Below are 25,314 nucleotides of genomic sequence, written 5' to 3' on the forward strand. Positions count from 1 at the left end.
GAATGCTTTGATTGAATCATGGGGAATAAAACTGAGTTCTATGCAAATACCTAAACTTTTGTGTAGCTTTCTGTCCATGTAGAAGTTATTGCTATGCAACATTGGCATATACAAGTGTGTTGCTATAAACTGCCTCGTTGAGAGGACTTTCTGAAAGTTTTCCCTCTTGAATGGAAATTTGAGTTGTCAATCTAAACTGCTGTGACAGAATACATGCTCAGTTACTGCCATCATAGGAAAACTCAGCCAAAATTATAAAAATTTTATTTGGTAAAAGATGGTTAAGTGGTTTTGTTCCATATACAGAGTGGTTGGTTAAATAGCACCAAATTTATCACTTCAATTTGTGCAGTTAATTATATTGGAAGGTAAACATTATTCCTTTAGCCCTCTTTGCTGTTTTTCCCCCTTCGTCCTCCTCTTCTAGGTGTGGGGGGGTCTTTTTGACAACAGTCACAAATCCAGCGACCTAAGAAAGAAAAGTTGACATTAGTTAATATTTTTATTCCTCCTGTAGAATCCATGACTAGTTTACAAGATGACTAAATACTTTTATTTTTGCACTACCAGTACTGGTAACATGCAAAGTATAACCCAATGTCCAGAAGTTAATATTTCTTCCTTCAAATTTGAAGATAATGTAAGTACATAAGTAATAATACTGGGTAGAAACAGGTGGTGGTCTACTCATTCCCAAATACTCACTATATCTGAAACCAGCCCTGTGATCATGAGACTGGGCTTCACAACAATTAAGAGGCTCCAATGCTATTGTAGGATGGTTTTGAGATAGAATAAACACTACCCATACTTCACTTCTGATTCAAGCAAAACTGAGTGCATAAGATCAAAGCATTTTAATTTGTTGACTGACTGACTACTTTAGAGGAACATCAACTGCTTATACTTATGTTCTACCTTTAATGTGGCTCAGTTAGAGTATAGCCTAGTGTAAATCACAGAACTTGAATGGAAGAGAGTTCAGCAGCAATGGAACAACTGTAAACTCAACTGCAGCTCACAACGTTTTCAGGACTTGAAGTATTGGTGTTACAGCAGGGCTAGCACTGCAGAACTTACGAAGTCAATACAGTAGCTATATTTTGCAACATGGATTTAGTATTACACAAACTGACTATTCCAGTCAATAGTCTAGTTCTTTCATTCTGATTCTACACTGCCTTACACCTTTACAAGGGAGCAAAATGAATGAAAAATGCTACCAAATCGTATCTTTTATATTAACGGAAAGTAGGTATCAATGACTGCACAAAGCTGGTGCCTTGCACTGTGTTTTAGTTTAAAGTTTAAGCATGTTATTGTGTTTATTTAGTTGACGATGCAAGCTGTGATGTAAAAAAAAAGGGTCAAAGGTATTTACAGATGTATTTACACGTTTTTCTTCTACTTTAATAAGCATTTGGACTGTTGTTAAAGCTTCTAAAACAATGCAAAAACTATACTCTATCAATTTGGAGAAATGCAAAGTTTATATGTCCTTTTATGGATGTAGGCAGCTATTCAATATCTTGTGGGAATCCTGAAAAAGTGGGGTTCTGAGCCATAGCTCTACTTGAGTTTTGACAGGAACAATCATAGTGTTGTAAAACGGTGAAGCTGCCAATCCTATACTCTGTACATTACTAAAATATACAGAAAATTTCTAGAAAAACTCATACTGCTGCTGTTTTGGATAATTCAATGAATGCCATCTTACACTGTAGATGCTACTTAATGTTTACAGTCAACTAATTCATATACCCCTTTGGAAGTATAATCTTGTAACATAGAAGAAAACCCCAGCCCTTAAAGACTAATTTCTGTTTCATTACCTGAAGGGATAGCACCAAGCCCCACACAAAAGGTGTGATAACCACGGTCACACACATCACAGAACATCATTTCTTCTTCATGGTGAGGCTGCCCACATATAATGCATGTTTTACACTCCATACACTGCCAAGGGTAGGTCTTAATTATAGCAACAAGCTCCATGGTCATATCAAGACAAGAAGGGTGGCCTAGATTAAAACCAATATTATTACTAGTATCTTTAGAAATGATTAAAATAATTAGTATAACTGAATAGCTTTAAAAAAATCAAGTTTAGCTCACCTAAGAGACTCAGTGCAGTGAATGTGTTGTGGTACATTCTTAAGTACAATTAAGGAAATTTTAAAGAGGAAAAAGTCAGTTTCTAGGAAGACTGAAATGTTTGTATGCAAATTTAGTATTATACAAAGTATTTCCACTGAAAGTAGTAAGATTTTGCAATTAAAACGCCGAGCAATCCAGTTAAAGTGCATATAGATACTTACCACTGTTGTCACATTGGGAGCAGTGTATAAGTGCTTCAGTCTTTCCTTTCTTGTTGGACTCCTTACCCTTCAGACAAATTCCACATATAGCATTTGGAGTGACCTTTGGCTGGAAGGGTAGAAGAGGGCTATAAATTCATCCCAGAAGAATTTATAATGGATTTAACAGGAAATTCGTTAATGTATCTCCATTTTAACTTTTATAAATTACTAATGAACTTTCTGTATCATGTGATCGAAGTGACTCTTAAGACATAAGGTGATACTGACATAACGTGATATTGACAAACTGGTTATTTTAAAATCTTAGGAAAGATGCATATAAATTTGATATTTAGAACATGTGCACAGTGAGCTATGTGAATCATTTTACAAAATATGAAAGCAGAACAAAAGTGTATGCTAGTTCCTCCTGCAAGCTTGTCAGCTAGCACTTCCCTTAATAGCTAGCAATTCCCTTAATATACACTATAACTTTAAAGCTAAATCAAATTTGTTCAAATACAGAAGGAACAGGAGAATATGTTTATATGAATCTCCAAATTCACAAACTTCCATGTACATGAGAGAACATAAATATCCTTTAAGAAATGCAAAATTACTTAACCCATCTGAACGGAAGCTTAAAACGAATACCACAAAATAAAATACAATTTACTACACTTATTTGTATTGTTTAAGCTTCCAAAATGTCTAATAGACAAGTTAGTTGTGTTGCTTTAATCAGTTTTATTGTTCCCTTCTTCCATATCCAAAGTCATGATTGCTGTTGCTATAGAAAACACTACAATTCTACATTTACAACACTGCTAGGAGAAGGTGAACTCAGAAAGAAAGGAACTGAGTGTTCATAACATCTATTTAAGGCAAAGAAATCCCAGGTGCTTAAATTGGCTGTGCGGTTCCCAGTATTTGTGCAGTAATTTTGTAACCAAACCCAAAAGATAACCTGGCAGTAGCTTTATTTTGAGGAAAAGAAAAAAATATAATTAAGGTATCAAATTGTTTATCAAAGGGCCACTCAAACAGCTTTAATATCAGACTTTAACCTACCGCATCTCAATGAAGGTTTGGATTCAAATACAACACTTACTGATGTTAAATCCACTATTACCAGAGATTTTTAAAAAGCCAGCATCTGTCTCAGTGATATTTTAGTTCTGTAGTACAGAAGCAGCCATCTAGTCAGTGGAGGAATTTTGAATTAAAAGCCTAGTCCCTAAGGAACTATGTGATTGCCGATAAATAATCATAATGGGACTTGCTCCATTTGAAAAAAAAAAAAAAAACTTGCCAAATGAAAGAAATAATAAAAGTGGCAGAGTATTTTCAACCTAAGATGGTTTTAATAAAAATGGCAGTGAACATAAAACTATTAAAAAGAAAAAAGTATTCAGTACTGCCCCTTTTAAAACAAAATGTTATTTACCAGCCAGCTCTTTTCTAACATTTAGCAAGATAATTAATGTCTTCAGCAATTCTTAATCTGTCAGAATTCATTGCCCTGTTTGAAAATGTTTGAAGTTACTAAACCCCCTTTTATGGCTATAGTCTGCTTAACTTGTCTGGCCTGAGGAGTTTTAAATAAAACAAAACCCACCCGATGTTTATATATAACTTCCTTTTCAAAAGATGACAGAGGCATTCATAAAGACTTTTTTTGCTTATTTATTTTAAAAAAGCATAGTCAAACCTGTTTTATACATAAATATAGTAAAACTGTAAAAGAAGTCTAACATTCACAAATGTCTCTACAAAATAAATATCATGGAAGTGAAAGCATACATAAAAAATTCTTACTGGTAACTATTCTATGTCTCCTACATATATATATATACACCTTTTATACCCTGCTCCTCCCAACAAAAGGATAGTGGCACATGCTTAACCTCAGTCTTGCTGTGTTTATTTACCCTCTTGTTTACTGCTACATTCTAAGAGTAAGGTTTTTGTTGTGTTCTTTTACCTATAGCTAAGTAAAACAAACCCCTCTAAAATAGCAAGTGCACTTCTCTAATCCAAATTCTATATCAGCTATGAATTATTCATACTATACTGCCATAATATACAGCAGCAAACTCCCTCTCACTCCACTGAAACTAAAGTGAACTAACTTTCGGTTACTGTACCTGTGTTAGTGTATGTGTAGTTAATACTTTGATACATATAATTAGACACTGACTTATGTGTATTTATTGTTAATACTTCCCTCTACTTCCACTCCATTAACTTGTGTTCACTAGAAACAGTGAAACAATCACAGCATATTAAAAACATAGAGAGCCCCAAAGGAAGCACTCTGTTTTAAAAAAAAAAAAAAAAAGAAAAAAGACAGAAAAAAACAAACCCACAACAAAACGCAACATATTCACATTTCAAAGCAATTCAAGTTCTACCATTCTAAAGAAATGAAATGGCTCTTAGGGAACACTATGAAAATATCTGTCCATCCTGTATGGGAAATCATAATATCCCATTTGACCATTTTACATTTTGCTTTCCAAATCACCTTCATCTTATTTTGATGAAGGGCAAGCAGAGGGACTCCTTTGTAACTAACTTCCATGCTGCTGTGATGCCACTCAGAGTTTCAAATCAAGCATTGCAACCACTCAGACAAACATGAGTTTTCTCTGAGGTCCTACTATCTGTGGGCAAAGCATTCAGTTTTCATATATAGTGAACCCAAAGCAAAAGGTTTTGGGGACCTAGTATCTCAATACATGGCAGATTTATTATGTGCAAAAACCTCCTGAACTCTGAGAACAGTGTGTGCAACTGTAGTAGCCAGTCATCAACTGCAGCAACATCCAAGACACACTACTTTGTGATGTAACAAAAGGTAAAACATGATATCAATTAAAAGGCTGACACTTAATAAAAATGGCTTCATACAAAAACCACCAGTTTTCCTGCTTAAAAAGAGAAGTAAATATGAGAATTCCATTGTATCATTTATACTGTATTGACTATAGCTATACACTTATATATGTTGATGTTGCAGCAATTATCCTTCAATTTTAATTTAATGTAACCTAAAGATTACTATCCTATAAAATGTGGACAAACTGAATAATACAGAAGAAAAATATTACCAAAAAAACCCCCAGAATTTAAAGGGACATTTAAGTTCAGTTTATAGCCTTCAGTTTAAAGTGCCTTTATATTTAGGCATGTTCTGGTGTATCAATATCTCTAAATCTTTTTATAGACCACCTCTAACAAGAATGTTCACATCTAATCAGTTTTAAGGTATTTTATTTAATGGGCCATATTAAAAATGTTTTAAAATTCCCATTTAAAAAAATGCACAGCTGTGCCACCTCTGAAGTATCACCAGCCTGATGCATCACCTTTGAATAATGGTAGGTACACTGAAGTTGTGAAGACGTGCCATAAAAATATTTTGGCACTGTAAGTTATCAAATTAGATTGCACTAATTGCTTTGTTGCTAACATAATTGGTAGTTTTAAACTAATGGGTAATAGCCATTTGGGTCCACTTTGAAACTCCATTACCTGTACAGCTCTACATTTAGGGGTACAGAACCTTAGAAATGGTTCTGTTTAATTAGTTCTCTCTATGTATTCAAGAAGGCCACTAGACAGAGCAGACTAACCAGACACCGTACTTTGTGGTCTTCATACCTAAGTGAAGCTCCTTTTTCTGTCAGACCAGTCACATACAATCTCTAATATAAAGTTAAACAAAGCTAACACCTTTTCAAGCTTCATCTTTGGATTTCATAGTCTTGAAAATATTAGCATGAGTTTGGGTCTGCAATAAGCAATTTGCAAAGTTACATATATAAAAAGATATGTATACTACAACAGTTCTAATATCCATAATTTGCATCTATCTTAAGCAACTCCTCAAAAGAGGAGAGATGACTGAAGCTTGATAGTTCTTTGTTATAAAACTGCAAAAAAATATGCACTGTGCAGTTACAGAATCTACAGAAACCTTTTCCAGTCAACTGAAGTTGTCCAATTCTTGTTGAAGACTAACTTCTAAGTTTGATGTATAGCTTCTTTATCAACCAATAGTAAATTTAGATGGTTAGCAAACATTCCTGAATTATAAAATTCAAACCATTAACACCTCACAATTACCTTTGCTGCTGGAAGATTTCCTAGAATATATGATCTTGACATCACAGAAAAAATTGCTTTTTTAAAAATAAAAACAGCATCTTTTGGCAAACATTCCCGATCGCTATGCTTTAAACCCTTCCTTACTGTACCATCTTTCCACACAATGGGCCTGATCCTGCTGCCACTGAAGTCAATGGCAAACTCTTACTTAATTCAGTGGGAGCAGGATTGGACCACATGTATTTTTGAAGGTGTACAATCAAGACCCCTTTCTGTACAAAGTTCCATAGACTAAAATTTAAATCATGCAGATGAACTCCAATTTCTCCTGAAATATATTTAATCCTCTTTTGACTAATGGGAAAGTGTTACATTATTAGTATTGATTATTCTATCCTGGGTTCAGTAATCACTGGTTTATGGATGTTAAAGTACCTTATTGTCGTAGCCAAATTTTAATGTAAGAACATTCTGCCTACAGAAACTCCTCTTGTAACATGAATTAGATAAATTGTTATTTTCCATATCTGTCCTAAGTGTTTGGGTAGTGTTGCTTAAACTGTAGTCAGTTTTGCATTCCACCCCAAAGGTGGCTGCACTTATTGGTGAATGAAGTAAAACCTATAAATAGTTAATACTTTGGGATCCTTCAGGATGAAAGGCCCTATTTAAGTGCATGTTATGACAATATATTCAGCCATATCGCTGTGCTTTACAGCACTGGTCTCATGGTCTGCTGCCATACTAACTACTACTAAGACAAAAACAGCGAATACACAATGCCAGTTTTACACTGACAGGTAATTCTGACTGCTATACTAAAGCAGTCAGGAAAATATAAAATTATCTTTATAACAGCTATAATTTTTTGTGCTTTAATTGCCCAGAAATCAGTTATGACACAGAAATAGAAGCCACTCCATAGCCAAGGTAACAGAAAAGCCCCTAGTGAAATAAAGCCAAAAAAGGAACGAAAGAAGCAAACAGTTGAGAGCACAATAGGAGAGCAGCTAGTGAAGTACAGCAAGCAGAACTTCCATATTTTTGAAAAACAAAGTTAAATATTTCAGGGAGAGAGGCCGATCAGTAAAGAAGCGGAGTCAGGGGCTTTTTTCTTCTACCTTGTACCCAGGAACTGATTTGGACAGTACAGAACGTTTGGAACCATCTTTTCTTGGAGTAGCACTTTTGTCTCTTGGTTTTTGTCTTCCCTGAAAAGAATCCTCCTGGTTGTCATTGGCGCATTCACCTTCAGATACATTGCCAGACGAGTTGTCCTATAACAAAAACACCATAACGTTTTTTGATAGAGAAACTAGTCTTTTCAAAGCTCCAGTGCCAACAAGGCTTAGTAGCTTCCTTTCTACAAGAGCAAAGGTGACATTTAAATACGGTATGGCCTTTTTTATTGTAACCTTTTATGCCTATACGTCTCACACAAAGAGGCTGGCATCACAGCAGAAGGGTTCCAGTATTTTCCAGAAGATCCTGATGCAAAACCAAGGGTGGAGCAGCATTTATCCTTTGTTCTAAATTATTTTAATTTAAGACTTGTCAGAACGAAATTATCTATTTACCAATATACTGGATGTTCAACATCTATCAAGTCTTTCACAGATACAGGCCAGAAAAGCAGATAAACTGCTCACCACATGTTTATAATATGCTACCAAACTGCCTGAAATGTAGTAAGTGAAAGTTTTTCTGCGACCCTCATTTAATATTTTCACCAGGAACAACCAGATTATCACCTTTGGATCACAGCACAGGAATGTCAAAAACGAAAGACATCCACAGCTACAAAACAGAAGTTATGCAGCAGGTGTTCAAGGAGATTTATGGGGGCAGGAACCCTGAGGGTCAGAGTCAATGAGTATTGGGTGTCATTTAAAAAAAGAAAAAAAAAGCAGCACAGGTTTTTGTTTGTGGGGGCGGCGGGGGAGAAGAATGGAGAGGGGCATTAATGGCCTTCAAGAGGTCCCCACAAAAACAGCAATAAGTACCCACATCATTAACACTGAAAACGAAATACCTTAGAATTCCTTCAGCATGCAGGAGGGTAGGTAACATGAGGCAGCTGTAGCTGTTGGGAAATGGAAACCATTCTGCTGTTTTGGAAGTGGGAAAATGGAGAAGAGGCAAGACAAGAACCAGCAAATCTTTCCCTCAGAGGTATTCAGCAAAACTAGCTGTTCCCAAAGATAGAAGTTTCACCCCACCCGCTAATACTCTGCCTCTCTCTGTGGGGGAAACTGGGGGGGGGGGGGGGGAGGGGGAATAGATTTCCGCTGGTCACAGTCTATCTCCCATTAATAATTTAGCCACATGGGAGCTGAAGAGCTGGTAGAACCACCGTAAAACCAGATGCCTGGTCTCTGATTTTGTCTGCTCCTTCCAAAAGCAGGCATGACCTCCCTGGCTTCTGCACTCCCATCTGCTGGATGGCCTTCTGAAGTACTGTGCATAGGGAGAGGAAGTGTCTGCTCAGCCCTAGTTCCTTCTCATATTCCCCTACTGGGGGAGAGGCACCAAGCCCAGAAAAAGGAACTGAGTAGACATAGCCTGCAGTATTAAGGAGAGACTGATTTTTTTTATTTTTTTTTTAAACAGAATAAGGAGCAGCAATACAGATACATTTTGCGATGAATTTTAATATTTGTAAAATTCTTAAGACCCGACTCCACAGGTACAAAGGGAAAAAACACATTAACAGCTACCACTCCTTGTTCAGGCTACCAAGGCAGCTGTTTCATCCTGTTTTTTCTTTAGGTATAAAAGCTTTAATTGCAAATACTTAAAACAAAATTAACATTTACATGGCTAAGTTCAATATTTTAGCTACTCAATATTTAAAAATTTTCTAGTTGTTAGACCATTATTTTATACTAGGCTCTCCTTATTGTGGTGTTACAAATATCGTGCTTCTGGAAGCTGGTTGCCACCAACAACTTAAAGATATCTCTATTGCACTTCGCAAGCTGAAACTGCTTTGAACATTAAGAACGCTGTGATATTCAAAATGGATGTAGCTTTCCTTTAACTTCCAATAAATGATGGTATAATGTCTGGATTAAACGAATGAGTATGATGTGGTTAATTTAGATAAAAGAAAGGAGGGAAAATGATTGTTAAAGCTGCACTGCAAAGAAAAAATAGCCTCTTCCTTTTACTATTTTTATGATGTAGAATGAGAGCCTCAAGATGTTTTTCTGTTTTAAAGGCACTTTCCTGCTTCTAGTTTACATTAGCAATAGCAGGCTCGCACTTCTCTTTAATAAAGGACTTTTAGATGACTGGAGTAGTGATATCACACAAATCTATGATCTGAACTGCAACTCTCCCTCCCCACAACTGTTAGCATCCTCTCCCTTTAACTCAGACGAAAGAATGGGGTGGAAAACTACAGTTTGGGTCACAGATCTATATAATCGGATTATTCCGCTTCTCCTAAGATTCTGCAGCAAAGGAGAAAGGGGGGGCCTGGACCTGGGTATTTTCAGCATAGAACAGAAACAGGAAAACAGTTTTAAAAGAAGTCAAAAAGAATAATTAAAATGGTAAAAAATCAAAACTTTTTTTTGCTTTTGCCTCACAATTCTCCTTTAACCTAAACTCTACTGGACATAGATGTTAAAAATCCCAGTGAAGCAACTACTGAAACTGACCAAAGGGAAGGGGAAGAAAGATCATCTCTTTTTTTTGTTAAAGATCACTTTTCAATTTATCTCACCGAATTGCCTTTGATTTTCCGTTTGTCATCACCTCGACCCTCTTCTGCATCATCCGAATCTCCATCACTGTCCAGTGCAGGCAGTTCTGGATCCAAAGGTGGTTCATAAAGGGCTGTGTTTAATGGCAAATAACGAAGTTCATCTGGGGAGTATCTAAAGTCAAGAAATAATTGTTTACTACTATATACTTACACACACACACACACACACACATCCATAAACAAAATATAAAAACACTTAATTGCCAGTGAAAAATAAAAAAAAGGCTGGATAAGCTCAAAGCCCATTTTTAATTGCATATAAAATTACCACAATTGTGTGCACAATAATTATGAACACAATTCTGAAAATCTGGGTCACAAATGCATCTCCTCTCCTTCGTCATAAATGGTACTCCATGTTAAACAATATTTAGTTACATTTTAAAAAACACTTCAGCTACTCAGTCCAGTAAAAGGTGCATGTTCCCTCACACCTTATGGACAAAAGCCTGATGCAAAGCCCACTGAAAACAATGAAGTCTTTCCATTGATTTTAATGAGCTTTTGATCAAGCTCAAAATCCTAGTGTCTGAGCAATCAACTAAACAGGTCTCCCAACTGTCTGAGACATTCACATAGAGACAGAGTACAGGAAATTATTCAACATCACATGGAGCTGCATAAAAAAGAGCTAAGACTTCAATCCTACACTGGAACCTGTGATTCAGGACCCCCTTTGCCATTGTAGAGTTCCATTGAAGTCAACAGGTATCTGCACAGCTAAAGAGATTATAGCTAGCAGATTCTAACGCAGCATCAAGGCCTACATGAGTACAGTAAAAGAAGTAGAACCAACAATCTGCTAAATACCCAGAAATAGATTTAACATATTTGTTGGTTCAAGGTGCCTTGTTCTAGCTGGCAAACTCAGGATAGGTTTAATCATTTTTAACTAGAGCTGTCAATTAATCACAGTTAACTCAAGCAATTAACACAAAACAAATTAGCTAGATTTAAAAAATTAGGCACGATTAATCACAGTTTTTTAACAAGTGTCGTCAGCATGGAAGCAAGTACTCTGGAATGGCGGTCGAAGCATGTACAAATGTTTAGCATACCTGGCTAAAACAGTGCCATGAGAACATTTGTTCTCACTTTCAGGTGACATTGTAAATAAGAAGTGGGCAGCATTATCTCCCGTAAATGTAAACAAAGTTGTTTGTCTTAGCAATTGACTGAACAAGTACAACTAAGTGACTTGTAGGCTCTAAAGTTTTACATTGTTTTGAGTGCATTTAATTAAAAAATAGTAAGTCTATGTTTGTAGGTTACACCTTCACGATAAAGAGATTGCATTACTGTTTTTGTATGAGGTGAACTGAAAAATACTATTTCTTTTGTTTATCTTTTTGCAGCGCAAATATTTGTAATAAAAAATAATATAAAGCAAGCACTGTACACTTTGTATTCGGTGTTGTAATTAAAATCAATATATTTGAAAATGCAGAAAACATCCAAAATATTTAAATAAATGGTATTCTATTATTGTTTAACAGTGTGATTAAAACTGCCATTAATCACAACTAATTTTTTTAAATCTCATGATTAATCTTTTTAATCATTTGACAGTCCTATTTTTAACCAAAATTAATATAGAACAGCATCTTAACGGGGACTAATACATTAACTATATTTATATTTGTGTTGGAAGATGATGATTATGACAGTTAATCTAAGAGATTGTTCCATGGATTATGCCCAACATTTCACACCCACATATTCACCGAAGATCAAACAATGCATACAGTGAACCCTCCAGTAAATCATGTTTACCATCTCCAAGAGGCTATTTATTTTATATTACACACAAGACCATATGGACAAATGTATAAATATAAAACAAGTTTCATGATTATTAATTAGGTTTCAAAAGAAAGCAGTAGGGGCCACAGAATTGTGGATTGTGTCAATTCTCAGATTTGAAATTTCAAAAATATGCCAATTATATTTAGTGCTCATTTCATATGTTAATTATGAAATGTACTTCCTTTAAAAATGAGTGTGCTTGTTTCAGCAAAATGGGCATTTTTTTTTAAACGCACATGAAATCTGTGAACAAAGGATTAATACGTCACAGAATATCAAACATTTTAATGAAGTTATAATCCTTCAGATATTGCCTCAATTTCTAATATTTTAGATGTTTTTTCATTGGGAACATACAACGTATGTGCTGGTATACAACCTCCACACGCCTAGCAACTAAATACCTGAGAAGGCTGCTGTGCATTAGTTATTCCACTTAAACTATCTTTATTTTCAGTCAGCATTAGGAAAGATTAATAGAAAGTACAGTTGCATTAGGTGTGGACAACCTTTTTTAGTAAAATCACACCCTTTTGGAAATAATTTTGCACTTATATAGCAACTTTGATCGGAGGATCTCAAAGCACTTTATCAAGGTGACCACTATTCCTGTTTTACCAATGGTGAAATGGAGGTCTACTGCGAATAACTGACTTGCCTATGGTCACACTGCAATCCAGTGGCAGTCAGGAATAAAATCTTGGCTCCCAGTTATCTGTTCTAATAACCAAATCAAGCTGCATCTACATTTGCTACACTCTGGAGGTGATGCACATTGAGTTAACACTTACATATAACATGGAATTTTCTGGAGAAAACATTTCCATGCTAATCTTGGGCAATACATCATATTAAGGTTATGTGCCACAGGGCAGAGGTTTTAAAAGCCATACACACAGTGACGCATATGCATTTTGGGAGAGAGAGGGGTCCATTTACCAAAACCTTCCCTCCTCTCTCTCACATCCAATTTCACCTAAATTCTTAGGTATGCAAAAAATCAATCAAAAATAACTGTTAGCAGTGATCAGTCTTAGAAAAACCATACGCTAAAACTGTTTCTCTGCATTCATGAAAAATTGCTGAATAGAAAGCATTTGACCATGAGCCTGCAATAAAAAATTTATGTACCGCAAATACTCTTGAAAGTCTCTGTAGAGCCCACGTACTAAATGGACACAGAGTGAACTACTCCCTGCTGCATGTCAAATTCGTCCCTCTAGAACTGCGGTGGGCAACCTGCAGCCTGTCAGGGTAATCCACTGGCAGGCTGCGAGACAGTTTGTTTACATTGACCGTCTGCAGGCACAGCTGCCCACAGATCCCAGTGGCCGCGGTTGGCCACTCCTGGCCGCTGGGAGCTGCGGGAAGTGGCGGACAGCATGTCCCTGCTTTCCGCAGCTCCCATTGGCCATTGGGAGCTGCAGGCGGCCGTGCCTGCAGATGGTCAATGTAAACAAACTGTCTCACGGCCTGCCAGCAGATTATCCTGCCCACCACTGCTCTGGAACAAGGCTGAGGCATGCTGACAGAGCAGCATGGAGAAGCTTGCACTGCAGCTGCCAGTGCCAAACTTGTTCAGTGGAGGATGCACTTCAGCCTTTTGGTCGGTCAGATTCACATATCTCATGGACCCAAAATTCATTCAAAATTATTTTGTAACTATCATCACTACTACTCTTCCCAGCTAGTTTCTTGGGATACACAGCAAGTAGATGTAATATAAATGGCAGCTAGGATATCTTTTTAAGTACCTTTTGTAGTACTCCTGGAACTGGCCTGGTATGAGAGCCACCGGATAAGGACTAACCTTTGTTCTCTCTGTAGGTAAGATTTTGTATTTTCCTTGAGGCACCTGGATAATCTGTATTGTTTAATACAAAACAAATGTATCTAATTTTCCACACAAGCAACCTTTTTTTCTTTTCTTTTTTTAATTCATTTGTCTTTTCCACATTTTTGAACTCAACCTTTATTATGCTGGAACAGTCACCTGATTTTCCCCAGATGCATTCCAGCACTTAAGGGTGTATATTATACACAGCATATTTAATAGTTTTACTGTCAAAATAATCTTCTTTAAAAATCTAAATAAATGTCTATTTAACTAGGGTTGTCAACTGCAGTTAACTCATACTATTAACTCAAAAAAATTAATCGCAATTCAAAAAATTAATCATGATTAATAGCACTGTTAAATAATAGAATAACTATTTAAATCTATTACATATTTTTGGATGTTTTTCTACATTTTAAAATATATTGATTTCTATTACACAGAATACAAAGTGTACAGTGCTCACTTTATATTATTTTATTACAAATATTTGCACAGTAAAAATGATAAACAAAAGAAATAGTATTTTTCAATTAACCTCATACAAGCACTGTAGTGCAATCTCTTTATCCTGAAAGTAAAATTTACAAATGCAGATTTTTTTGTTACATAACTGCTCTCAAAACAATGTAAAAATTTAGAGCCTACAAGTCCACTCAGTCCTACTTCTTGTTCAGCCAATCGCTAAGACGAACAAGTTTGTTTACATTTACAGGAGATGCTGCTGCCTGCTTCTTATTTACCATGTCACCTGAAAGTGAGAACAGGTGTTCGCATGGCACTTTTGTAGCCACTGTTGCAAGGTATTTACGTGCCAGATATACTAACCATTCATATGCCCCTTCATACTTTCGGCCACCATTCCAGAGGATATGCTTCCATGCTGATGATGACAGTTAAAAAATAATGTGTTCATTAAATTTATGACTGAACTCCTTGGGGGAGAACTGTATGTCTTTGGCTCTGTTTTACACACATTCTGCCATATATTTCATGTTATAGCAGTCTTGGATGATGACCCAGCACATGTTCGTTTTAAGAATGCTTTCACTGCAGATTTGACAAACGCAAAGAAGATACCAATGTGAGATTTCTAAAAATAGCTACAGCACTTGACCCAAGGTTTAAGAATCAGTAGTGCCTTCCAAAATCTGAGAGGGATGAGGTGTGGAGCATGCTTTGAGAAGTCTTAAAAGAGCAACACTCAGATGCGGAAACTATAGAAAAAACCACCAAAAAAGAAAATCAGCCTTCTGCTGGTAGCTTCTGATTCAGATGATGAAAATGAACACGCATCGGTCCGCTGTGTTTTGGATCGTTTATTGAGCAGAACCCATCATCAGCATGGATGGGAATGGTGGTTGAAGCATGAAGGGACATATGAATCTTTAGCGCATCTGGCATGTAAATATATTGCAACGCTGGCTACAACAGTGCCATGCGAATGCCAGTTCTCACTTTCAGGTGACACTGTAAACAAGAAGCGGACAGCATTAGTTCCTGTAAATTGTAACCAAATTTAGTTGTCTGAGAGATTGGCTGAAGTAGGACTGAGTGGATTCGTACGCTCTAAAGTTTGAGATGGTTTTATTTTGAATGCAGTTATTTTTTGTACTCAATTCTACATTTGTAAGTTCAATTTTCATAATAAAGAGATTGCACTACAGTACTTGTATGAGGTGAATTGAAAAATACTATTTCTTTTGTTTTTTACAGTGCAAATATTTCTAATAAAAATAAATATAAAATGAGCACTATACACTTTGTATTCTGTATTGTAATTGAAATCACTATATTTGAACATGTAGAAAACATCCAAAAATATTTAAATAAATGGTATTCTATTGTTTAACAATGCAATTAATTTTTTTAATCGCTTGACAGCCCTATATTTAACACAATGGACACCTAATCTCCTTTATGGCACTATGACTCTATAATAAGATAAAAGGGTATACTTTTTATTTTTCTATTACATTTAAATTACCATACAAGCTGCTAAATAAAGTAAGTAAAACGTAAGTTAGTTTTCATATTGAGCATCTTTAAAATGAAATTTTACCATAGTGGCATAATAGTAGAGAGTAGTGAGAACAAGGAACTCTAACTTTGAAATCAGGCTTTTGTGTACAAAAGCATCAGGTATGATGGGCATATACAAAATAGAAGCTCATAGGAACAGCCATAAAAGATCAGATCAATGGTCCACTATCCTGTCACTGACAGGGGCCAATATCAGAAAAGTCTAAAACCTTCAAATGGACTATTATGCAATAATTTATCTATGGGGAAAGCTTCTGCTTAACTGCTCTCTGGCAAGTAGTGGTTGGCTTACATTATGAAGCAAGACTGATACATATTTTTATCCTTTCAGCTGAACTATGGAAAATATTTTTATTCATAAATGTCTAAACCTTTCTAGACTACTACTAAAATTTTTGCCTCAAGAATAATTCATAGAATTTACTATCACAAACTAACTTTTTGACAATCAGTAATTATCAGTTTTAAGTTTGTTGCCTTTTAATTTCATTAGGTGTCCCCTTATTCTTGTATTATGAGAAATGGTAATAAAAGCATCCAAATGACCTAACTTCCTTCATGCTATTTTATATACTTCTACCACAAAACTTATTTGTCTCATTTCTAAACTAGGTAGTGCTAATAGTGCTTCCTCACGTGAAAGTCTTTCCATCTTGAGAAATCAATTAGTTAACGTAAATTATATTAAAAAAACGAAAGTGGAAAGCTCTATTCTATTTAGTAAAATAACTTTTTAAAATGTATATATTCAAATCTATTTATTTCTAACCCAAATTAATTCTAATCCAATATTATGATAAAAAATTGTTACAATAGTATGTTTTCAGAAAAAACTCCAAAAAGACTGACATCTTTACTATAATAAACAAGGAGCTTACCTATCACCATCAAGCAATAAATTTAAGTCAACTTACATGTGTCTGTAAATCAAAATAGGCTCTTCTTTCTTCCATTCGTTCGCGGTTTAAATTGCTGTTAAACTCTGCAGCTTTCTTGGCAGCTTTCTTAATATATTCTGGAACTTTACTAGCTTCTACTTTTTGTGTGTTCTGCTGTTGCATTTGCTGAAATAAAAATAATTGCATTAATTTACAAAACAAATTTGAAAAATCAGATATTGCAAAAGGCAATTTAATCCCCATATCCAGTATGTTATAGATCTGGTTTATTAAAGTCAGAGGGATGACTTACAGAGTACTCTTTATAATGATCTGTTATCCGCTGGCGTTCTTTTTCTTGCAGTATTACAGAATACTCAGCATGTTTGGCAGGATATTCTTTAATCATCAAATCAATTACTTCATCACTGCGCAAGGCTGTTAGACCTAGATTAGATTAAAAAACACTAATAATGCTACATTGCAAAACAAATTGTAAGTCATTTACCATTTTGACCCATAGTCTACTGTAAAATTTGCTATTGAAGCAGACAGTCTAACATAGAAATTATGCTGCAATAACACTCTTAAAAAAATTCTAAAACAAACCACCCCTCCACCCCTTAATTTTCAAAACATTTTGGAGAGGTTAGCTATGTGATTCTCATTTAATTTAATGGAAGCTGTATGTCTAAAGCCTCATGTTTTGCTTTTAAAAAAAAAAAAAAGATTAGGAAAAGTCAGCAGCCCAAAATATTGTGCAGCTGATATTCTGTTCAAGTTTCTGTCAAATGTCATATAAACCAGTGACAAATCAAGATACAGAATACAAGGAAGCAATGAAAGTCATTATATAAAATAGTCAACTTCCTGTACCAAATGAGAGCACAGAGTTACATAGATTTGCAATATCAAAAAGAATAGAATTGTGATAGACATTAATCAACCAGTATGTCAATCCAAGTTAATGTTTCTTATAAGTGAAAGAAGAAAATATTAAAAGGTTTTCATTCAGATATGAATTTACTCAAATACTTTAATTCACATGACCTCAAACTGCAAGCTGATTAACACAGGCAGATCTTTACAGCTGCACAAAGCCCCATCTAAGCCAATGGGTCTTCATGCGGACACAAAGGTCCTCTTGATCAGCTTGGAAAAGCAGGGCCTACGTTAATAAAATATCCTCTTTAGCAAATGAAGTAATTAGAACTGATAAAAATAATGTAAAGAGTCTAGTAGTCTGTTGAAGACCTTAAGCTCAAAACATTACACATTCTTAACTTTATATTACATTTTAAAGGTAAAATAAATAACCTTATTGTAATCAAAACCAATGAAAATGTCTAGTCAAGAATTACTTGATTCTATCATTTTAAGGCACGAATCAAATATTCTAGCCTAATCCAACTACAACAGAAAGCTGAAAATTCATTTTGTTTTCTTACCCAGAGTACACTGAGTCTCTGTGATGACATTTAGTTCTCTGAGGTAGAGTTTTTCCTTGTGAGACAGATCTCGTCTCTCTAAATCTCCAAGAAAAGACAAAACAGCAGTAAAACCGTGTAGTGTTATACATTTCCAAATCCATCACAAAAGAAGTTCCAACTAGGCCAAAAACTAGTTTACAACTTCTTTTCCACGCGATGAAAAAGGAAGTCTGTATAATAAAATGTCTATTTTAGTTAATATTTAGTTTAGCAGTAGTACAATCCAAGGATAATAGTAAAAAGCTGAAAATAATTATGTTAATAAAATGTAATTTAAGGGGATATTAGTTTAACACACACAAAATTATTCCATACAGAAGTATTACACTACTATAGAAAAAGATGTTACTGTTTCTTTTATAAATAGTTTAAAAAATTAGATTTTCCCCAATAAATTGCATTAAAATGACACTGACAAGTAGTAAAGGCAGAAAGTATGTTTTTGAAAAGTTTTTACAAATTCTAATGTAAGGATTATAGTAGTTAATGATGGAGAAGACAGACTGTCAAAAATTCTCACAAAAAAGTGAAGCACAGATCCCCCTGAGTATTCTGATATTTTCCCTCCGCATGGAAATAATGTAGTGCATTATTGTGCGAGAACTAGAAACTGACCAATCTAATTCACTATCCAAGTTGAGCAAAATTCAGAAAGTTCCCAATAATAATAAACGCTCAAAAATAAATTAGGGCCAAGATTAACAAAAGTCACTTAAGCACCCCATCCTCTGAAAAGCAGGCCCCTTTACATAATTTCAAGATAGGCACCCAAAAATCACTAGTCACTTTTGAAATCTCGGCCCAGATTTTCAGCTAATGTAAATTATTAGTAACAGAAATAGAAAATGGGTACGCTTGATCTTTATCTTGACTGTGTCCTCTTAAATGAAAGATCTATGTTATATTCCAAAAGATGAGAGTTGCCAGTTTGTACACATTTGAATCAACATATTTTTTACATAAGCTTTTTCAACCTGGATACCTGGATATTTTCGTTTAAATGAGGTCACACCCAAGTATTCACTGACTTGCTCCTGAAGCATATAGTATTCTCCCGTTTCATCAGGTGGCCATTTGTATTCTATCAAATTTTCAGCAGGAAAGTAGCTAAAGCTAAATACAAAAACAATCGGCTTGAAATAATAATAGTAGATTTTACTAAAAAAAAAATACACATTGTGTAAAAAAAGTTAGAATACTCAAAGTAATCGTTAACAATGCCATGCTTCTAGAACTTGATCTAATTCCCATTTAAGTCAACACAACACTCCGATAGAAAGTTGGTTCAGCCCCTTAGACTATATCCTCCTCCTACGCCATCTCAAAATTACACACATTCTGTGTGTTTCATTTCACTAGTGTTTCACAAAACTAGTATTTATCAATGAATCACTGGACATGAAATCAAGGACTGTGTAACCCTTGACAAGGTAAGAATAAGAAAACAGGCATTCATACTGAAAGATACGGCTTTTTAAATATTACCTAAAATTATAAAATGCAAAAAAAAGTCAAATGTACAAGTAAGGTCAGTCCTTAGAATAACCAAAGCGCACTTTTGCATAATTTGCATTAAATAAACATGCCATTACACTATATTAAAAGTAATGTTGAAGCAAGGAAGTTGCTCACATGCCACTTTAATTCCCCGTGCCTCAGCACTGCTGAAGTCAAAGGAATGCATGAGCAACATATAAACAGAGAAAAAAGAGCTAATGTTAAAACTTATGGAAAAACACAACAAAATAGTGTTTAAAAACTATAAAACCTCAGTAAAGCGATATTACCCAAGATCTTGACTAGAAGTTTCACAACTTCGAGAACTGTCCCCTGAGCCCATACGTCGTCTTTTTGATGGCTGGCTGCCATCATTTGAATTTTCTTCTGTGTCATCCTGAAATAAACACGGAGAGCAAGCATTAAAAATGTAGCCAAGAAGAACTGCACGTACTTAATGTATTAGGATATGACAATTTAAAGACTCACAAAGATGTAATAAACTATTCTGGGATTGTGAAAGGTGGCTGTGACTAGAATGAACTTGTTCCCTAGAAGTACTGTGCTATTTCAAAAGGGTTCTATGAGCCAAATCATGGGCTGGCTTGCACAGTTCCTTACTCCCTTGTGCTGGCTACTCATCATGCTTAGCAGCACAAAAGGACAACCAGGTTCCGCAGAGCCACTATGTTTCCCCCATTGTCATACAGGTGGGTAGGAAGGGGTGGGAAGTGAGCAGATCTTTGACTGTGCCCATCAGCACCAACATGTCTTCCGGTGTAACTATCTGCACATCATCTGCTAAAGATCTGGTACAGTTTACTCAATCCCTGGAGCAGTGAATAAACTTGGAGCACGACTGTGACTCTCAAAGTTATTGTCTCCCTCCAGAGCTACTCCAAGAGCAGTGCAACAACAAATGTTATGACTGACAGTTACAAATCATGGAATGTATCATCAATGGCAAAGAGAATTTACATAAACAGATTTAAAGTAATAGAAAAATATATTCTCTCAGATGTGAGTATAAAAGGAGCTGTGTCTAGTTTACATAAAGCTTTGAACATAGAACTACAAAAGAGCTGCTTTTCATGAAGAAATAAGTAAGATGTAGAGAGAAAAACTGATACAGTGGAGTTGAAATATATATGGAGGGCAGAAGTCCCATCTTCAAAATGAGCTGTTACCAAAGTGAAGTTACTCTATCAATGATGCCTTTCCCCAGTCAGATTTAAAGAGACCTATGGCAAGAGAAAGGATGATATTTAGAATATGTGGTTGTGATGAAATTTGCTCATACCCAAGGGTCATGCCCTAAAATGGAGGAGGAGAGGGAATGAAAATATATACAATTTTAAGATGTTACCAAAGCGAGAGACCAATGAAACCACTGGTCTTATTGTTGGGATATACAATGAATAAGTAAACTATATCTAAAAGATGAAGAATATTATATTAATTGTTTGAAATCCTGTATAGTTTGTTATTCAGCTTGTAAACAGATGTAGGAGCCACTGAATATCAGCCATATGCCATCTTAGTAGCTCCAACTCTACGTCACATTACAAATCATTGGAAGAAAACAAAAGCCTTCAATGGCTTTACCTTGTTTAATAACATTTGTGAAATATTGCTGATAGAAGAACTAACCTGTCAAAAACAGTCAAGCCCACACAGATACACTTAGTATTTGTTTATTAATTAATGACAGGTACATTAGGCTTGTTTAGTGAATGTCTTTCCACTTATATTGATATGTTAATCTCAAATATAACACTTTAAACATGGATTTAAGAGACAACAGTGATTTATAAACTAGTTTTCCCTACTTTAGCTTCATAACACTTGTAAGATCAATACAATCAAAAGATTAGAAAAAACATGTCTCTCCCCCTCTCTGCTTTTCTTTTACTTTGTATATTTGACAGCTCTTTATGTCTAGTCTTTTTCCCTGTTTGTGTGGGTCTTCACATAGCAAAAAAGAAGAGAAAAAACTTTTAAATTAGGGGAAAAAATTGGTAAGAAGACTTTGAAGCAGGAGTAATTACTAGATCTATTTTAAATTGACCATCTCAAGCTGATGGAGTCCTTTTAAAAGCGGTGGTTTTCATGCAAAGAAACATAGGGAAGTAGAAAAAGAAACTGGTGGAGAATCTCACATCTTATGGTTTTATTACAAAAACTATTTCTATGGAAAAAATAATATTCATTGATCGAAATCCTGTTTTGTTATTCAGCCTGTAAATGTCAGTAGGAACCACTGAGTATCAGCCATGTAGCCTCAGCACTAAAATTAAGTGCACGAAATCAGCCATCCCCAGAAACTTGTATATCAAATGTTGCCCCTTTTCAACCTAAGCAGCTAGTCAAAGTTTGGGGGCCTGGAGATGTTCCAAATTGAAGTATGAATTAGTGATAGGTGTTTATTTATAAAGAACGTACAAAAATCTTGTCTCTCTGAATGAAGAAGAAATCAAAAAGCAGGAAACAGCTTCTTTTGCTCACTGCACCAAGCGTACTCTTTTCATTCTGCACTTCTACCCAAAAACCTGTCTTCAGTTTCTTCAGGTCAGCCACCATGCTTTCAGCTGCTCTTTCAGGCTCTCTCTTTTCCAGTTTTTTTCCTATCTGTTCTGCTGCTCCCTGCCCGCACACCCACACTCCTCCCCATAAGCAATACTCAGCAAAAGCTCCATGGTGCATTCACACACCCCTTCTCTTATTTGGGAGTATATGCTTACTGTTAGGTTAACTGAAGGGTGAATTTACACTTATCAATCTCAATGGGGTTTTAACTCAATCCAAAACAAATTTTCATCCAGCTCATAACACAAGATTTTTTTCAAAGGAGATGGCCTAGTTCAACCACAGTTATTAAACTTGAAAAGGGAATTCATTCACAGAAATCCTATGACCTAGGTTACATAGGAAATCAAATGATACCAGATAATCAAAATGGTCCTTTCTGGACTTAAAATATATGAATCTATTCTCAGCTCTGCCATGCACCTCCTGTGTGACCATAAGAAGGTACTTATCTTCTATGTACCTTTGTTTCCCCATCTATATAAATGAGATCATGGTACTTAGCCTCCTGTGTATTGATTAAAGGTGCTATGTATTAAGATTATCAATCCTTTAGACCATCTGCAAACTTGAGTTTTCCAAGATACTTTCAGACAGCATTTGCTAAAGTCACCCCTGAATTTGAGGGAAGGGGAGAAGCAGGAAACAAATGTTGGAAACACTGGAAAGCCCAGATCCTTTGCAAAGATATTAGCCATCACTGATCCCTGGCCCTCGGGTGCCGTTTTGGGCCTGCGGCAGGACTGTACAAGGACAGTGCCAAACCTTGGACCTGGGCAACTTTCGGGCCTGGAACCCAACCCTGGATGAGACCCAGGAGCTCTAGCCCTCCACCCGTGAGTGGCCCCTTCGGCGAGGGGGCTGAGGAGCTGTCGCCTGTTCACTTGAAGAGGCGCCCAGGGCCCCGTATCCCAGCACCTGCTCAGCTCCGCGCCCAGGGCAGGGGGCTCCCTCCGGTGCAGGGGACTCTGGGGCCCGGCCTGTGGGACGGGCCAGGTCTGGGGGCGTGGAGAGGGACCAAGGGCACAGGATGGGCGCGGAGGTGGCAAAGCTGCAGCCTCTTCTCCCTCAGGGGCTGGCTGCCCCCCCCCGGCCGGGTCACCTCCCCCCGTAACCCCGGGGGAGAGGGTGGCGGTGGGCAGGGCTGACTCCCCCCAACACAGCCCACACACGCTGCGGGTCTCCCTCTCCCCTGGGTCGCCCCCCTCTGCCCCCGCTTCCCCGCGGCCGCCGCTCCCCCTGGGGCTCCCTGCGAAAGTCCCGCCGAGCCGCGGCTGGGGGGGTTCCCAGCCCGGCCTCTCTCACCTTCAGGGACTGGGTCCCGGGCGTGGCCGGGTCGCTGTCACAGACCCGCGGGGAGAGAACCGCCGCCATGGCCGCCGCCCGCTCCCTCCGCTGGGCGGGGCGAGGAGCCGCAGCGTCCCTGGCGTCATGTCCGTCTCGCCCAATCCCATAGCGCCACCTGCCGGCCAGACCCGGGGCACGCGCCCCTCGCCCGCAGCCAGGGCCTCCCGGGGCGCCCGTGGGCCTGTTTCTGAGCCTCCTTCTCACCGCCCCCACTGTTCTCCAGCCTGCTTCGCCTCTGCCCTGCGCCCCCGCGGTTTCCCACCACCACCTGCCTTCCCCTCTCCTCACTTTTCTATTTATCCCACCACAGATTCAGCTCCCCTGGGGAGCGCCCTGGCCTAGGCAGAGCCCTGCTGGTTTTTCCAGTGTTAGCCATGAGACAAGTCAACTCTCGTGAATGTACTGCCAGAGACACGATTTCCAAGTAAAATTAAGCCTCACTCGGGCTCTCCTCATAGAACTCGCAAATGTCCGGATTTTTTTTTTCAGGCCCGTGTTTTCCCTTTTCTGATATGTGGGAGTTCTACTACAAGGTCACCAGTGAAGCCTAATTGTACTTAGAAATTGCCGTCAGCCCCAGGCAAGGGGGCTCCCGCTATCAGTTCCGACCAAGGCAGAGCTCCTGCTTTCAGCCCCAAGAGCTTGGGACTCCCACTGTCAGCCCAAGAAGTAGCAGCAGGGACTCCACTTAGGGCTGGCCCTAACCCAAATGATGCTCCCCCGCCCCCCAAAATTTGTTAAACATTTGAATACCGTATTTTTATTGCATTTGTAGCCCATTTCACAACTTTGACGCACAATTTGCACGCATGATTTAGCCCTGTCCTATAAGACGATAAATTTGCATCCTAGGATCTGTAAATCTATATTTATTCATGCCATATAGAAATAAATCATGTCCTCAAAGCTTACAGAAACTTTTTAATTTTAAGAATAACTGAAATGTACTATCAAGAAATTGAATTGTGCACCAACACTGGGTGGACCAGTATTACATAGTGTTACAGTCGGTGACAGCCTTAGAATATTAAAGTGTCAGCCAGTGACATTTTATATATTTACATACTGCACAATTTCTTCTCCATAAAAAACATTTCTATGAAAAAAGAAATCTTTGAAGTTATTTTGTTCTACAGTGTTTACTATAGAGAAAATATTGAACATATTACCCCACCATACACTGTACAAAATTTGGCTTCTAGCTTCACGTCAGTCCAGTCATTAAAGTGTGGATTACCTCCTCCGTGTTAACCTCTGACTTACATTACCATTCAAGTTGTTCAAATGCAGAATAAAATATGGATAAACCCTTATAGAGTGTTGAAAGATTTTTATCGGTAAATGTTGATTTCACTATACACACACAAACTGATAAAAAATAATTCCATCAATAATGGAAATTTACACAGGCAAAGTAATAAAAATGGTGCTTAAGAACTTACATTTGATTTAAGGATATTTACTTTATATATTTTGAAGTTATGTTGACAATTCGTGTTTTCACAGTTATAAAGTTTGAACTTTTTGAATCTTAACATTTGTCATTAATTATTTTCTGACACCTCATAATTTCCTGCAACTGTGAAAATTTCAATCAATAAAAATAAAAAATGTTTAATATCCATAATTTGGTGCAACTGTGAAA

The 25,314-nt window shown here is 36.9% G+C and overlaps 1 protein-coding gene across 2 annotated transcripts; it reads right to left on the reverse strand.

Annotated features, from left to right (window-relative positions):
• Positions 1-247: 247 nt before the first annotated feature.
• PHF10 (PHD finger protein 10) lies at positions 248-23,750 on the reverse strand. 2 transcript variants are annotated; one of them, XM_077813352.1, is made up of 12 exons: positions 23,628-23,750; positions 20,027-20,133; positions 19,222-19,352; positions 18,198-18,275; positions 17,063-17,196; positions 16,786-16,935; positions 13,746-13,855; positions 10,144-10,297; positions 7,535-7,690; positions 2,319-2,427; positions 1,833-2,021; positions 248-469 (listed from the first exon to the last, which is right to left on the reverse strand). In XM_077813352.1, exons 1-12 carry the CDS (start codon positions 23,694-23,696, stop codon positions 384-386), a joined length of 1,473 nt encoding a protein of 490 aa, XP_077669478.1. In that variant the 5' UTR covers positions 23,697-23,750; the 3' UTR covers positions 248-383. The 2 variants fall into 2 exon arrangements, with proteins under 2 accessions (XP_077669478.1, XP_077669477.1); XM_077813351.1 differs by having other exon boundaries at positions 18,198-18,281.
• Positions 23,751-25,314: the final 1,564 nt, after the last annotated feature.

The sequence above is a fragment of the Eretmochelys imbricata genome, chromosome 3, assembly GCF_965152235.1.
Source record: "Eretmochelys imbricata isolate rEreImb1 chromosome 3, rEreImb1.hap1, whole genome shotgun sequence".
Lineage (NCBI taxonomy): Eukaryota > Metazoa > Chordata > Testudines > Cheloniidae > Eretmochelys > Eretmochelys imbricata.

Bases quoted from the DNA above. Each gene is read 5' to 3' on its own strand.
- PHF10 (XM_077813351.1), bottom strand. From the start codon at position 23,696: ATGGCGGCGGTTCTCTCCCCGCGGGTCTGTGACAGCGACCCGGCCACG. The intron at 16,936-17,062 runs GTAAGTCATCCC...TTTTTATTTCAG, and splicing joins ATCATTATAAAGAGTACTCT to CAAATGCAACAGCAGAACAC. The intron at 2,428-7,534 runs GTAGAAGAAAAA...CTACCCTTCCAG, and splicing joins AATCAGTTCCTGGGTACAAG to CCAAAGGTCACTCCAAATGC.